The sequence below is a fragment of the Lepus europaeus genome, chromosome 22, assembly GCF_033115175.1.
Source record: "Lepus europaeus isolate LE1 chromosome 22, mLepTim1.pri, whole genome shotgun sequence".
Lineage (NCBI taxonomy): Eukaryota > Metazoa > Chordata > Mammalia > Lagomorpha > Leporidae > Lepus > Lepus europaeus.
In genome coordinates this window covers 38351918-38365382 of record NC_084848.1, presented here as the reverse complement: position 1 = coordinate 38365382, position 13465 = coordinate 38351918, and the positions used below count along the sequence as shown (strand labels likewise).

At 45.8% G+C, this 13465-nt stretch overlaps 1 protein-coding gene across 1 annotated transcript; it reads right to left on the bottom strand.

Annotated features, from left to right (window-relative positions):
• Positions 1-297: 297 nt before the first annotated feature.
• LOC133751451 (small ribosomal subunit protein eS27-like) lies at positions 298-13412 on the bottom strand. The gene is made up of 2 exons (XM_062181493.1): positions 13272-13412; positions 298-546 (listed from the first exon to the last, which is right to left on the bottom strand). The coding sequence occupies exons 1-2, from the start codon at positions 13410-13412 to the stop codon at positions 298-300; spliced, it is 390 nt and encodes a 129-aa protein (XP_062037477.1).
• Positions 13413-13465: the final 53 nt, after the last annotated feature.

Below are 13465 nucleotides of genomic sequence, written 5' to 3'. Positions count from 1 at the left end.
GCGGCCCTCTGGGGAGTGAACCAGCGGATGGAAGACCTCTCTCTCTGTCTCTACCTCTCTCTGTAACTCTGTCTTGCAAATAAAATAAAAATAAATAAATAAATTTTAAAAATTAAAATGAAAAACACACAGCAATATTTCTGCCAAGCGCCTGGCGTTCCCCGTGATGATTTCTCGGTCACGTTGCTTTCCCTGTCTTGCTGCATTTTCTGCCATGTGTTATTAGCTTGGTGAGTTTTAAAAATCCAAAATATGTGTATGGAGATGGCTTCCCCCTCATGTTGATTCGGGGAGCTTTTAGTGCTGCTTCCTCCTGAAGGAAGATCTTTCTAGAAGCCTTTCTTTTCCTCCCGTAGGCTGGCCCAGGACAGTGGAGCAACCAACACACAGAACTACTGTTTGTGGCTGGCTAAAGACCATGGTGATCGTATAGCCTCCTGGGAATTTCACATCCATGAAGCAGGGACTGGGGCTCTGCACAGGTGCTTCTCCATCTCTTTCCTCTTCTGGAGATGGGGAGAGGGAATCCTTTGCCAGGGGATTGTTCTCCCCGGGAAGTCGTCACAGCCAGAAAGCCTCTAGTGGTGGTTTGATACGCCTTAGGGAACGGCAGCTTTAACCAGGGAGGTCTCAGTTCCTCCTGAATGATTGAGAACATATTTTGGAATGAGATAGGGAGATAAGGTGGAGGAGAGGGGAGAGAGAGAGAGAGAGCAGACTTCTCTCTGCCGATGAGCACTCCAAAATACTTTCCTGTCACTGTAATTGAGACCTTTTGATTCCTGCAAGTGGGATGAAAAGCGAGAGTTGTGGGTGATGGTATAAATAGATTAATGCTTTTTTTAAATTTTTTTATTTTTATTTTTTTATTTTTGACAGGCAGAGTGGACAGTGAGAGAGAGAGAGACAGAGAGAAAGGTCTTCCTTTTGCCGTTGGTTCACCCTCCAATGGCCGCCGCGCTGCGGCCGGCGCACCGCGCTGATCCGAAGCCAGGAGCCAGGCGCTTCTCCTGGTCTCCCATGGGGTGCAGAGCCCAAGTACTTGGGCTATCCTCCACTGCACTCCCTGGCCACAGCAGAGAGCTGGCCTGGAAGAGGGGCAACCGGGACAGAATCCAGTGCCCCGACAGGGACTAGAACCTGGTGTGCCGGCGCCACTAGGCGGAGGATTAGCCTATTGAGCCGCGGCGCTGGCCTTAGATTAATGCTTTTTGCCATCTCTCTAAACAGTCCAAGCAGATGTATTTGCTAGGGTCCCCGCAGGAAACAGTGGCACTCAAATTGGATGATTGGGAGAGTTTAGTCAAGGGAATACATACATACAGGGCGGAGGGTAAGGTTGAAGGAAGCTAAGAGGGGATCATGAAACCCCCATATGCCAGCAACAACAGTGAGTGTAGCACACCCACCGTAACCTCTAGGCTTAAGAGGCAAGAGGAGGGAGAGATTATAGGAACTTGGAAAAAATTCGCTGGACAGGAATTGTGGCATTTGGTTGAGGAAGGCAGACACTGTCAAACCACAGCCTGGCAGGGAGAAGCCACCTCTATACCTTCCCTCCCGACCTTCTTGCTGGTGACATGCACAAACCCAACCAGAAACCCAAAAGTCAGTCGATGTGCCCCCTGAGGTCAGTCTCTGGGGACACAGAGCAAAGTCCTGGAGAGTAGAGAATAGGTATGATTCGCACAAATGAAGACGCCCCAGCATGGCACGGGCTGCCACCACTGATTACCACGTTCCAGAAATGGCTGACTCTGCTCTCATTAGGTTAAACACGGTGTGTACGCTGAGCTTAGCAATTACAGCTGGATCTGAGGTGGATGACATGATCAAAGTCATCCTCTTGTCCATACACATGGCAGACACATTCTATAAAATTTATGAATTCATCTTTTCAGAAGAACTATACTTTGTTCACAAATTCCTGAGAGGAATAATTGCCACATGAAAATACTACAGTTTACCAAAGGCTATCATTAATTTGGGGCAATTTATAGACTTTGAAAGGCCTTGTTGAAAGGCCAAAGTTTCTGCCATTTTCTTGACGGAAATTTGCCAAAGAGGCAAGAAGGGAATGGTGTTGTGGATTAATAGTTGTCCACACAGCATGACTCAGCAACTTCTGGGAAGTGCCTGCCCACTGGAGTCCGAGATGGTACAACAGATAATTAGAAAGTCCCTTCTGTGGCTTAATGGGTTTGTTTTATTTGGCTAAAATGCAAATACTCTAAGAATTAGAACATCATTCATTCAATTCTTCTTCCACCAACATTGCTGTTACTATTAGGAGTTTATTGGAGTGAAACATGAAGAAGTCAGTCCTTGTCCCCGCAGTGCTCACAGTCTGATGGAGATCAGGCAAACCCATCAAGGGCTCCAGAGCTGGTTGGCATATGCAATGGTAGGGTATGTTCAAGATACTGTGCAGTATATCTAATATTTTCTTAGAGGATAGGGGAATGGGAGGAAGAAGGTGACAATAAATAAAGAATATTTGTGAAGTGGGCATTTTGCATGGTGATTAACTCCTTGATTAAAGTGCCAGTGCCCAACTGGAATCCCTGCCCCTGGCTCCTGACTTGAACCTCCTGCTAATGAGACCATAGGAAGCAGCAGCAATTGTTCAAGGAGTTGGATTCCTGCCACCCATGTGGGAGCCCAGGATTGGGCTCCTGGCTCCTGGCTTTGGCCTGGTTCAGCCCCAGCCATTGCAGGCATTTGAAGAGTGAAGTAGCAGATGGACACTCTCTGTCTCCCTCCCTCCCTCTTTCTCTCTCAAAATAAATAAATAAATAAAATTTAAAAACACAAAGGCTATTCACAGCTGAAATAATATCTGAATTTAAGATAATTGCAGTGCACTAGGTGAATAAAATAGAGCAAGTATAGAAATTACACTTGGCAGGAAAATTGGGCTCTTCATCATCTGACCCAAGACAATTGGAAGCTAGACGAGTATTCTGAAGTCAAATGACAAAGAGGCTTGAATGTGAAAGTGAATCAATTGCAAAGCCATGTTCAGCAACCTCTGAAATATTTTTCAGAATGCCTCCATCCTGTCTCCTCTCACTGCCACTTCATCAGCTCACACCTTCTCGTCTTTTGCTAAAACCATTGCAGATTCCTCCTAACTGGTTTATTTTCTAGTCTTGCTTCCTTTTTCCAGTCCTGTGCATTACTTGAAAGACGGTTTTCCTAATTCTTCTGTAAGTCAAATCTTGTGGAACCTTTCCTCATTTAAGCCTTCATGGACCCCTTTTGCTGCAAAATTTCGAAATCCATGCAAAATTATTCCACAATATGCATTTTCCATGAATTTTTTGAAGACCCCTCATAAGCATTGAATTTAAAATTATTTTGCACCAAAATAATCTTATCATTTTATTCCATTTCCCACAAACTTTTTTTTTAAAATTTTTTAAAAATTTTTTGACAGGCAGAGTGGACAGTGAGAGAGAGAGAGACAGAGAGAAAGGTCTTCCTTTTTTTGCTGTTGGTTCACCCTCCAATGGCCACCGCGGTAGGCGCGCTGCGGCCGGCGTACTGCGCTGATCCGATGGCGGGAGCCAGGTGCTTCTCCTGGTCTCCCGTGGGGTGCAGGGCCCAAGCACTTGAGCCATCCTCCACTGCACTCCCTGGCCACAGCAGAGAGCTGGCCTGGAAGAGGGGCAACAGGGACAGGATCGGTGCCCCGACCGGGACTAGAACCTGGTGTGCCGGCGCCGCAAGGCGGAGGATTAGCCTAGTGAGCCGCGGCGCCGGCTCCCACAAACTTTTAATTTATTTGAAAGACAAAGCAAATGAGAGAGAGAAAGAGGGAGGAAGAAGAAAGAGAGAGAGAGAGAGAGAGAGAGAGAGAGATTGATTTTTCTGTCTACTGGTTCAATCCCCAAATGACCATAACATCCAGGGCTAGGCCAGGCTGAAGCCAGCAGCCAGGAAGTCCATTTGGGTCTCCCATGTGACTGTCCAGGGATCAAGTATTAAACCCTCACCTGCTGAGTCCCAGAGTGTTCATTAGTGGGAAGCTGGAGCCCAGTCAACTAGACCTGATGCCAAGAACTCCGATGTGGGATGCAGCAGCTCAGCAGTGGCTTAATCTGCTGTGTCAAGATCCCACCCATGTTTTCTGCAGACTTTCTGAGTACCACCTTTTGGGCACAAGCAAAGAAGAGATTTGTTGTTGGCTAATCCTTCGGAAAGTACCTACATTTGAGAGCCCTTATCAAAGTCTGTTTTCTGAAAAAGATTGAAGTGTAGTTTATAGCCTTGTTCTCTGTACTCCTCAGCCCATTGCAATCAGTGCTACTCTGTAACTCAGAGTTCATAGATGGGAGCTAGAAATTTAAGGAAACAGTGGTCTGCAATTTTAAAACACTGCAGAGAAAGGTGGTGTTGATTGGGGGTACAGTTGGCTGCGAGTAGCAGAATAAAAGTCTTAGGCATTATAAATGAGTTAATAAGAAGTCTGAGGTAAGTGGTCTCTTGGTGAGTTCCATGACCCAGAAATGTCTGGATGGCTTTCCATCCCTGGGCTCTGCCGCCTTCAACGTGTCAAAAATTCCTCCTTCAGGTCACAGACTGGACACTGCAGGCAAAGGGTTTGCATCTGAGAGCACTCCATGCAGAAACCCAGGGGACTTGAAACAAAATGCCGTGCTCCTTGTGCACTTCACTCTTTCTCAAGGAGACAGACCTTGCCCAGGGCCCTCCTTCAGACTCCCCCTTCCTTATGTGGTCTTGACCACTTCTAGATCCATGGCTGGAGATGAAAGTGGTGGCTAAGACTGGCTTAGATCAAGCCTGAGTCATCCCCAAGAGCTGGCCAAACCAAATGGGCATCCAGTTAGCAAGAACATGACAACAGCCATCTTCTGGGTCTCTCTCCTGGAGGAGTCTGGGAAGTGCAGGACAGAGGCACGTCCATTTGATTTGGCCATTGGGGGTGTATTGGTGGCCTCCAGCAGAGAGCTTTTTCTCAGTAGGGGCTGAGGTCTGAAGTGGCCCTGAAACCAACGTCAATGGCTTCATGGAAGCAGGGGGTAGCTGCCTCTTCGGCTGAACGTGAACGTGTTTCTCAATGCTTCTCCGAAAGCAGACTTTGCTGAGTGGAGAGATGGCACCGAAAATCTCAGGGCTCAAGGAGAGAGAAATCAAGCAAGAAGTCAAGACAAGGAAGACAACTGCCCAATCCATCAGCTGAAAGACACTCTCTCATTGCAAGGATGACTGCCTCGACATTCCTCTACATTTGAATTTCTCCTCCTTGCTAGGCTTAGCCACAGGCTGCAATTTTTAGAAATCTGAGTCAGCAACAAGAAGCAGAGGTTGCTTTAGACTCCAAACAGAGCCTTACTATTCCTCCTTGTGTACAATCGGGCAGGGGATGGGTTGGAAAGATGTCTACAAAGCATTTACGTGAAATTAGCTCAGGAGAGATTCAATTCTGAACTCTTTCCAGTGTGCCAGAGAGATTGTATATTTCGTTTAAAAAAATAAGGATAAGGCAGAAGGTGTGTGATACACATCACTGAGTAAGAGCATGGACTTTTCTATCAAAGCCATGCTCTGCAGCTTCGCCTCTGGTGCTTCCGTGTGGGCCTCTGTCAGCCTCAGAGTGCACCGTGCCCCTGCCGGTGGGCGCCGAGTTGAATGGAGACAGTGGCCTTTCCACATCAGTGTGCTCCCGATGGACATAATCAGCTAATCACTGGCCACGATGAGTTGTCTCCCAGGTAGCTCTGGTCAGCAGAAACTTAGCTTTTGAACTTAAGAAAATACAAAGTGGTAGGAGAAAGGTTGTGGCTCATACATAAGTTTAATGAGCAGCATAAACAGAAAACAATGGATGGCTTCTTTTCCTGGTTGCACTTGTACCGTCTCCAAGAATGCATTTTAGGGAGAGTCGTGACCCAGAGAAGTTAAATACAGGGTGATTCAGTCTGACTCTATCTGGCTGGCGCCTATTTTTTGAGCTGCTTTTACCCAATTTGGAACAGACTTTGCTTTGGGCTTTTCCAATTTAGAAGCATAGGGAATCAGAGATGAAGGACTTAAGCAATGCTTTGATTAAGATGGGAAAGTAAAGATCTAGTAATCACTGTTGTATTCAGAATCAGATCAGAAGCTGCAGCCTTTGCTCCACTAGACCTGGGGGTCTCACTCTCACCATCTCATTATATTAAGTGAAAACTTGAGACAATCTTAGAATTTAGATTGATCTCATGCTCCTTTTCATTTTCAGGCACTTAAAATAGCTTAAAGCCCATATGTTAACCCTGCAGCTCTCATTTGAGGCTGTGACAAGCAGCCAGCCCAGAAATGCTTTAGAGCAATGGACTTCAAAAAGTTCATGGACAATAGACTTAAAAGGTAAACTTATTTTTGGTGAAAAAAACACCTTTCATACATAGGAGGAGTCATTAAAAAGTTTGTGAACGGGAGCAGGCACTTAGCCTAGCAATGGATACCTGGGTTCAATTCCTGGCTCCTGCTCCTGACTCCAGTTTCCTGCTAATGCAGACCTGGGAGACAGTGATGGTGGCTCTGATGATAAGGTGCCTGCCACCCACATGGGAGACCTGGATTGAGTTCCCGGCTCCTGGCTTTGGCCCTGCCTTGTCTTGGCCATTGCAGGTACTTGGGGAGTGAACCAGCAAATAGGAGCTCCCTATTTATCTCTTTCTGTATCTCGGTGCCTCTCAAATAAGTAAAAATTAATTAAACATTTTTTTAAGCTCATGAAAATGCCTATTATGAAAAAATTGTGCACAAGTTTCATTTTTCACACCAAAATAAGCATCTTTTTAAAAAATGGCAATTTATTATTTATTTTCATTTCATTTGAAAGGCAGAGACAGAGACAGAGATCTTCCATCTACTGTTCACTCCCAAATGCCTACAATAGCTGGAGCTATGCCAGGCCAAAGCCAGAACCCCCAGAACCCAATTTGGATCCCCATGTGGGTGGTAGGACCCAACTAGTTGAGCCATCATACTGCCTCCCAGGGCAAGCACGATCAGGAAGCTGGAATTGGAAGTGGTACCGAGACTCTAACACAGGCAAGCACTATGACATGGAGTGAGAACGTCCCAAGGAGCACCTCAGCTGCTGTGCCGAGCACTTGCCTCCAGATAAACTTGTCTTTTAATTCCGTCTTGTCGAAAACTTTTGGAAATGCCCTCATTTGAGTGGAACTGCTGAAGGAAGGTTCAACTGTGATTTGCTTTATTTATCCAGCCCCTTGGATTTCTTGTTTTGTAGGATTTTATGTATTTGTTTATTTGGAAGGCAGAGTGACAGAGAGAGAGAGAGAGAGAGAGAGAGAGGTCTTCCATCTGCTGGGTCTCCCACTTGGGTGGCAGGGGCCAAAGGAACTGGGCCATTTTCTGTTGCCTTCCCGGGTGCGTTAACAGGAAGCTGGATCAGAACAGCTGAGACTTGTACCAGCGCTCTTATATGGGACTCCCACATCACAAGCAGCAGCTTAACCAGCTGCGCCACAACACTGGCTCCTGAATTTTTCTTTTCATTGGAGTTACAGAATATTTTGTCTAGTTCTCAGACTATTTTGCAATAACAGGCCAAACTCTAGACATTGTACCAGTCAGGGTTTCTGGCCGCAAGGAACAGATATGAAATTGGCTAATTTAAGAAGAATACGGGATGTAATATAAGACTATGGGATAGTTCGTTCCTACACTCCCAGGAAGGGGTAGAAATCAGGTTGAGATCCACAGTGAAATAGTGGGACTACGAGCCCACACTGTTGCTGCTGGATGATAGACATTGCAGACAGCATTCCCAGCACTGCTGCTATTGGATGTGGGCGTCGCTGCTCTCTCTGCTGATACTGGAAATTGACTGTAGCTGCCATTCCCGCCCCAATCCACTGCTAGAAAGGATTCAGTTCAGTCCCCTCTTTGAGTATCTAGTTTCCATTCTGAAGTCCGGAGCAAGGGCATCCATTTGGCAGGATCTTGGTCACGGGCCAATGTTACAGCAGCAAAGGAGGCAGGAAAAGCAAGTTTGTCAGCTTCTACAGTGCAAGGCTGAATTCCCCCTCACAAGATGACAGTTTCAGATGCTGAGCAGTGAAAAAGGAGGACACTGCTCACTATGGACAACTGTCTTTCACAGAGATTTCATTCCATTATTGTTTTGCTATTATTCGTTGTTTTAAGTAGGTGAGATACAGAAGTCAAAAGGGAAAAAAAAGATCTACAGTAAGAAATTAATCTTCCTCTCTCCTGGCTCCCACCCACCCACTAACCTCCCTTGAGTGATAGATTGTTTGCTGTCACCAATATTCCCTCTCCCCCCCACCCTGCTTTGTAGTCAGGTTGGGCCATGGGGTGGGTGTTGGTCAATGAAATGTAAGACTGAGCAGCCATGGAGTTGTGACATAGCTGCCAGCATCCTGTGTGGGCACTGGTTTGAGTCTCGGCTGCTCCACTTCCAATCCAGTTCCCTGCAAATGGCCTGGGAAAACAGAAGATGGCCCAAGTTCCTGGACCCCTGCACTCACGTGGGAGACCTGGAAGAAGCTCCTGGTTCCTGGCTTCCACCTGACCCAGCCCGGGCCATTGAAGCCATTTGGGGGTGAACCAGAGGAAGAAAGATCTCTCACTGTCCCTCCATCTCTCTCTCTGTAACTCTGACTTTCAAATAAATAGATAAATCTTATAAAGAAAGAAAGAAAGACTGAGTGGCCGCATTATTTCTGGGCAGATTTGAAAGTCAGTTTGTGTTTTACCGCATTTTCTTTCCTTCTACCACGTTGAGTGGCAATGTTTTAAATAGTGCTACCCTGGGTTCCAGCGTATTCTAGACATTCTATATTTGTCCCTTCAGAGTCCACCCTTTTCACAGTGCCTTGTGCCCTGGGAAGCTGTGTTTTATGGACTACACAAGGGTATGTCAGAAAGTTTATAGACAATGGAATTAAAAGATATAGATACAGGAGCCAGTGCTATGGCGTAGTGGGCTAAGCTTTGGCTTGCAATGCCGGCATCACATATGGGCACCAGTTTGAGTCCCGGCTGCTCCACTTCTGATCCAGCTCTCTGTCATTGCCTGGGAAAGTTGTAGAAGATGGCCTGAGTGCTTGGGCCCCCTCTACCAGCATGGGAGACCTGGGAAAAGCTCCAGGCTCCTGACTTCGGATTGGCTCAGCTTTGGCCATTGCGGCCATTGGGGGAATGAACCAGTGGATGTAAGACCTCTTTCTCTGTCCCTCCCTCTTTCTGTCTGTAACTCCATCTCTCGAGTAAATAAATACAATCTTTTTTTAAAAAAAATATATAGGTATAGATATATTCACCCGGGGTACTGTGCCATCTTTGTTGAGTTCTCACATACCCACCATTGCCTTTGCAGATAGTCCCTTTATTAAGCTCTCCTTAACGCCTTATTTGTGCATGTCATGTTTCATACCAAGACTCTAATACACAGAGCCAAGGACAATCAATGATCACGTACCAAAGACCCTTCCTCCAACCAGCACCAGTGGCAGAGCGTGGACACTGAGATTTCCAAGCCGTTTGTTTGCTGGCACAGTACAACTTTGACCATTCTAATGTGCAATATTTCCAGTTTCTTATAATGCAGTTATCTTTTAACCAGGAATTGATGTCTCCATCAGAATGGGGCTTAATAAAAATACCCAAGCTCAGTATTTACTCCTGGAGAATCTAATGTAGCAAGTCTCGGGTGGAGACCAGGCTTTGGATTTTCACACAGCTCCAAATCATTGCTTCTGAGGATGCTCGGGATTAAGGGTGTTTCTCATGTCGGTTGTGTGTTTGCAGATGTTCCATGACTTGTAGAATTTGGGGGTGAGTCAGGGTTGTCCCAAGAAACAGAAGGAACAGGATGCATATTCAGATCCTTCTCCATTTACAGTAGACTTACGTCCTATGTACCCTTAGTAAGTTGCAAATATCCTAAGCTGAAATTTTTTTTAAAGATTTATTTTATTTATTTGAAAGAGTTACACAGAGAGAAGGAGAGGCAGAGAGGCAGAGACAGGTCTTCCATCTGCTGGTTCCCTCCCTATTTGGCCACAATGGCAGGAGCTGGTCCAATCTGAAGCCAGGAGCCAGGAGCTTCTTCTAGGTCTCCCACGTGGGTGCAGGGGCCCAAGGACTTGGACCATCTTCCACTGCTTTCCCAGGCCATAGCAGAGAGCTGGATCGGAAGTAGAGCAGCTGGGACTCAGACCGGCGCCCATATAGAATGCCAGCACTGCAGATGGCAACTTTACCCACTACGCCACAGCGCCAATCCCTGAAAATTTCTTTAACGTACCTACCTACCAAGCATCGTAGCTTAGCCACACAGCACACTGTAGAGGGTTGGTTATTGTGGGAGTGACTGGAAGCTGCGCTCATTACCATGGCCCAGCACCACTTTTTGAGGATCACTAGCTCAGGGAAAGATCACAATTCAAAATTCAATGTCTATGTTAGACTGAATATATATCACTTTCATACCATTGCAAAGTCCAAAAACCATAAGCTGAATCATTGTAAATTGGGGGCTATCTATCTATCTATCTATCGAGAAAAGATGGCAGTGCAGCTCACCTCTGATACGTGTGCACCAGGAGAGGGTTCTGGAAGTCAGGTGGGGTCAGATCCACAAGTCTTAAGCCTGGAAACAGTCTCAGATTCAGCATAGCTGCAGGAATGTGTTGGCAAGGAACCCATCTCTCCTTCAACAAAGTGCAAGTGACTCATCCCTAATTAGCAAACAAGACTCATCCTTAAAGACCTTAACAAGAAAATGAGAAGGAAGTGTGTTGGCAGGTAAAGTCTACACATACTGTCTCACCTTTCAGCAATCAAAACTGTGGTGTGTTATGTATATCTCATTTCCTGCTTGTTTGCAAACTGGAGAAAATGGATGTTTAAACTTGGGCTTAACACAAAAAAGGGGCAGGGAGATGAATCGTGCAGCTTCTTTTTTAAAAGATTTATTTATTTGAAAGGCAAAGTGACGGGGGGGGGGGGGGCGGGAGGAGGAGGAAGACAGAAAGAGAGAGAGGGAAAGAGAAAAAAATCTTCCATCTGCTGGTTCACTCTCTAAATCACCATGATGGCTGGGGCTGGGCCAGTCCAAAACCAGGAGCCTGGAACTCCATCCCGGTCTCCCCATGGGTGCAGGGGGCCCAAGCAGTTGAGCCATCTTCTGCTGTCTTTCCAGGAACATTAGCAGGGAGCAGCTGGATTAGGAGAGCAGTCGAGACCGGAACTGGTGCTCATGTGCTGGGTCAGCATTGCAGGTGGCAGGCAGCTTAACCTCCTGTGCCACAATGCTGGCACTCAATCTTGTAGGATTTTTGGACAGAGGTTACCAGAGCTAACCTTGTGCTCGCCTGGATCATGTTCTTGACCTCTGCCTCATATAGTTTAGTTATTTGCAACATTCATTTCGTAGTGGAAGTTTCACATATTGAGAACATTACTCTAGGGTAGTCTTTTTTTTTAAATGGATTTAATCCCAAAATAGCAGTTTTGAAAATAGCAGTTTTGAAATTTTTGGGGTCAAATGCCATAGCTTCCTACAGTGCTCTGTGAGTGTTTCCTCTTTTGCTAATTAATGCTCTTAACTCTTTCTTTACTTACTGCAGTGTGTTTTGTTGTGTTGATTACCTAGTTCCAAGGATGTCAACAGCAAAAGCTTCTAGTGAGAGTGACCCTGGAAGTTTTTCTTTGTAAATCTTTTTAAAGATTTATTTATTTGAAAAAATTGCACACAGAAAGAAGGAGAGACAGAGAGAGAGAGAGAGAGAGAGAGAGAGAGAGAGAGAGAGAGAGAGAATCTTCCATCTGCTGTTTCCCCAATTGGCTGCAATGGCTGCAGCTGTGCCCATCCAAAGCCAGGAACCAGGAGCTTCTTCTGGGTCTCCCACACAGGTGCAGGGGACCAAAGACCTGGCCCATATTCCACTGCTTTCCTAGGCAATGGCAGAGAGCTGGATCAGAACAGGAGCAGCCAGGACCCGAAGTGATACCCATATGGCCCTGCAGGAGGCGGCTTTACCCGCTACGCCACAGCACCAGCCCTCTGTAATTTTTATCTATGAATTTGAGATGGCAGTTTGGAATAGGATGTTTATAGAGAGAATATTCTCATCTCCTGGCTCAGTCCCAAGCGTTCAAAACAGCCAGGTGTAGAACCAGGGCCAAAGCTAAGAGCTGGGAACTCAGCCCAAGTCTCCAACATGGATGGCAAGAACCCAATTACTTGAGCCTTCACTGCTGCTTCCCAGGGTCTGCACTGGCTGGAAGCTGCAATCAGGAGCCAGATTTGGGAATCAAACCCAACTGCTCTGATGTGGGACACAGACATCTTAAACCCTACGCTAAACGCCCACTCCTGTGCCTTGAATCTTCTCAGTGTCTCAAATTTTCTAAATGCACATACAAAAACTGAGAAGGTTTTTCATAATCACTCCCATTTTATACCCTCAAAAGTAAAAACACAAAACGATGATCACAATAATTTAGTGCAAGAGAATATCAGCTGGGTGGAAATATTCCACAGTTATCCAATATTCTATCATGCTTTCAGAAGGTAATTGATTATAGCTTTGAGGGAAACTTCTAGAAGCATCAACACTCCAAGTTTGCTCTTAACATTCCCAAGGGTCTTTCTTCTGATGCTCTTTCCTTTCCTCAGTACCCATTCCTTCAGCAAAGATGAAGTGGCCTAGGAGAGGAAAGGCTGGTGGGAAAGTCAGGAAGACAGAGAGAGCGGTGGGAGCCAGATCGCATCAGTCTTGAGGCCTAGCACCTGGACTCTCTCTGGTGCACTCTGTGAGACACAGTAGCGTAGGACTGGATCACCCTGAAGTCTGGCCAGCCCTGGGTCTATGCACTCCTCGATGCATACACGCCGGGCTGTTATCCTCTTCAAATGAGGACCCGCCAGGGTTCCATGAGGTGCCACTGCTTCCAGGGTTTAGTCTCCCCTCAGTGGGACATTTGTCCCTGTTTTGAAGAACTGAGTGCTTACTGGTATTTTATTTTATTTTTCTCTCTGTAACTCTGTCTTTCAAATAAATAAATCTTCCAATAAAATGAAAATAAATAAAGTTTTAAAACTGAATATAAAATAATCTTTAAAGCAATTGGTATACCACTGGTTAATATGTTACACGGTTATTTTTTCTTTGTACCTGATTGCAGTAAAAAGCATATAATGCAAAATTTATCATCTCAATCATTTTAAGTGTGCAGTTCAGATGTGTACATTCACTTGCCTGTGAAACAAATCTCCAGAGAGTGTTCATCCTACCAAACGGAAACCCCGTCACCATTAAACGAAACTTCTTTTCCTTCTCTGAGATCCTGCACAACCACCGTTCAGCTTGGTTTCTATTCATGCGACTGCGTTTTGGCATTTTCCAGTATTTAGCCCTTCTGTGGCTGGCTTATTTCCTGCAACATAACTTCT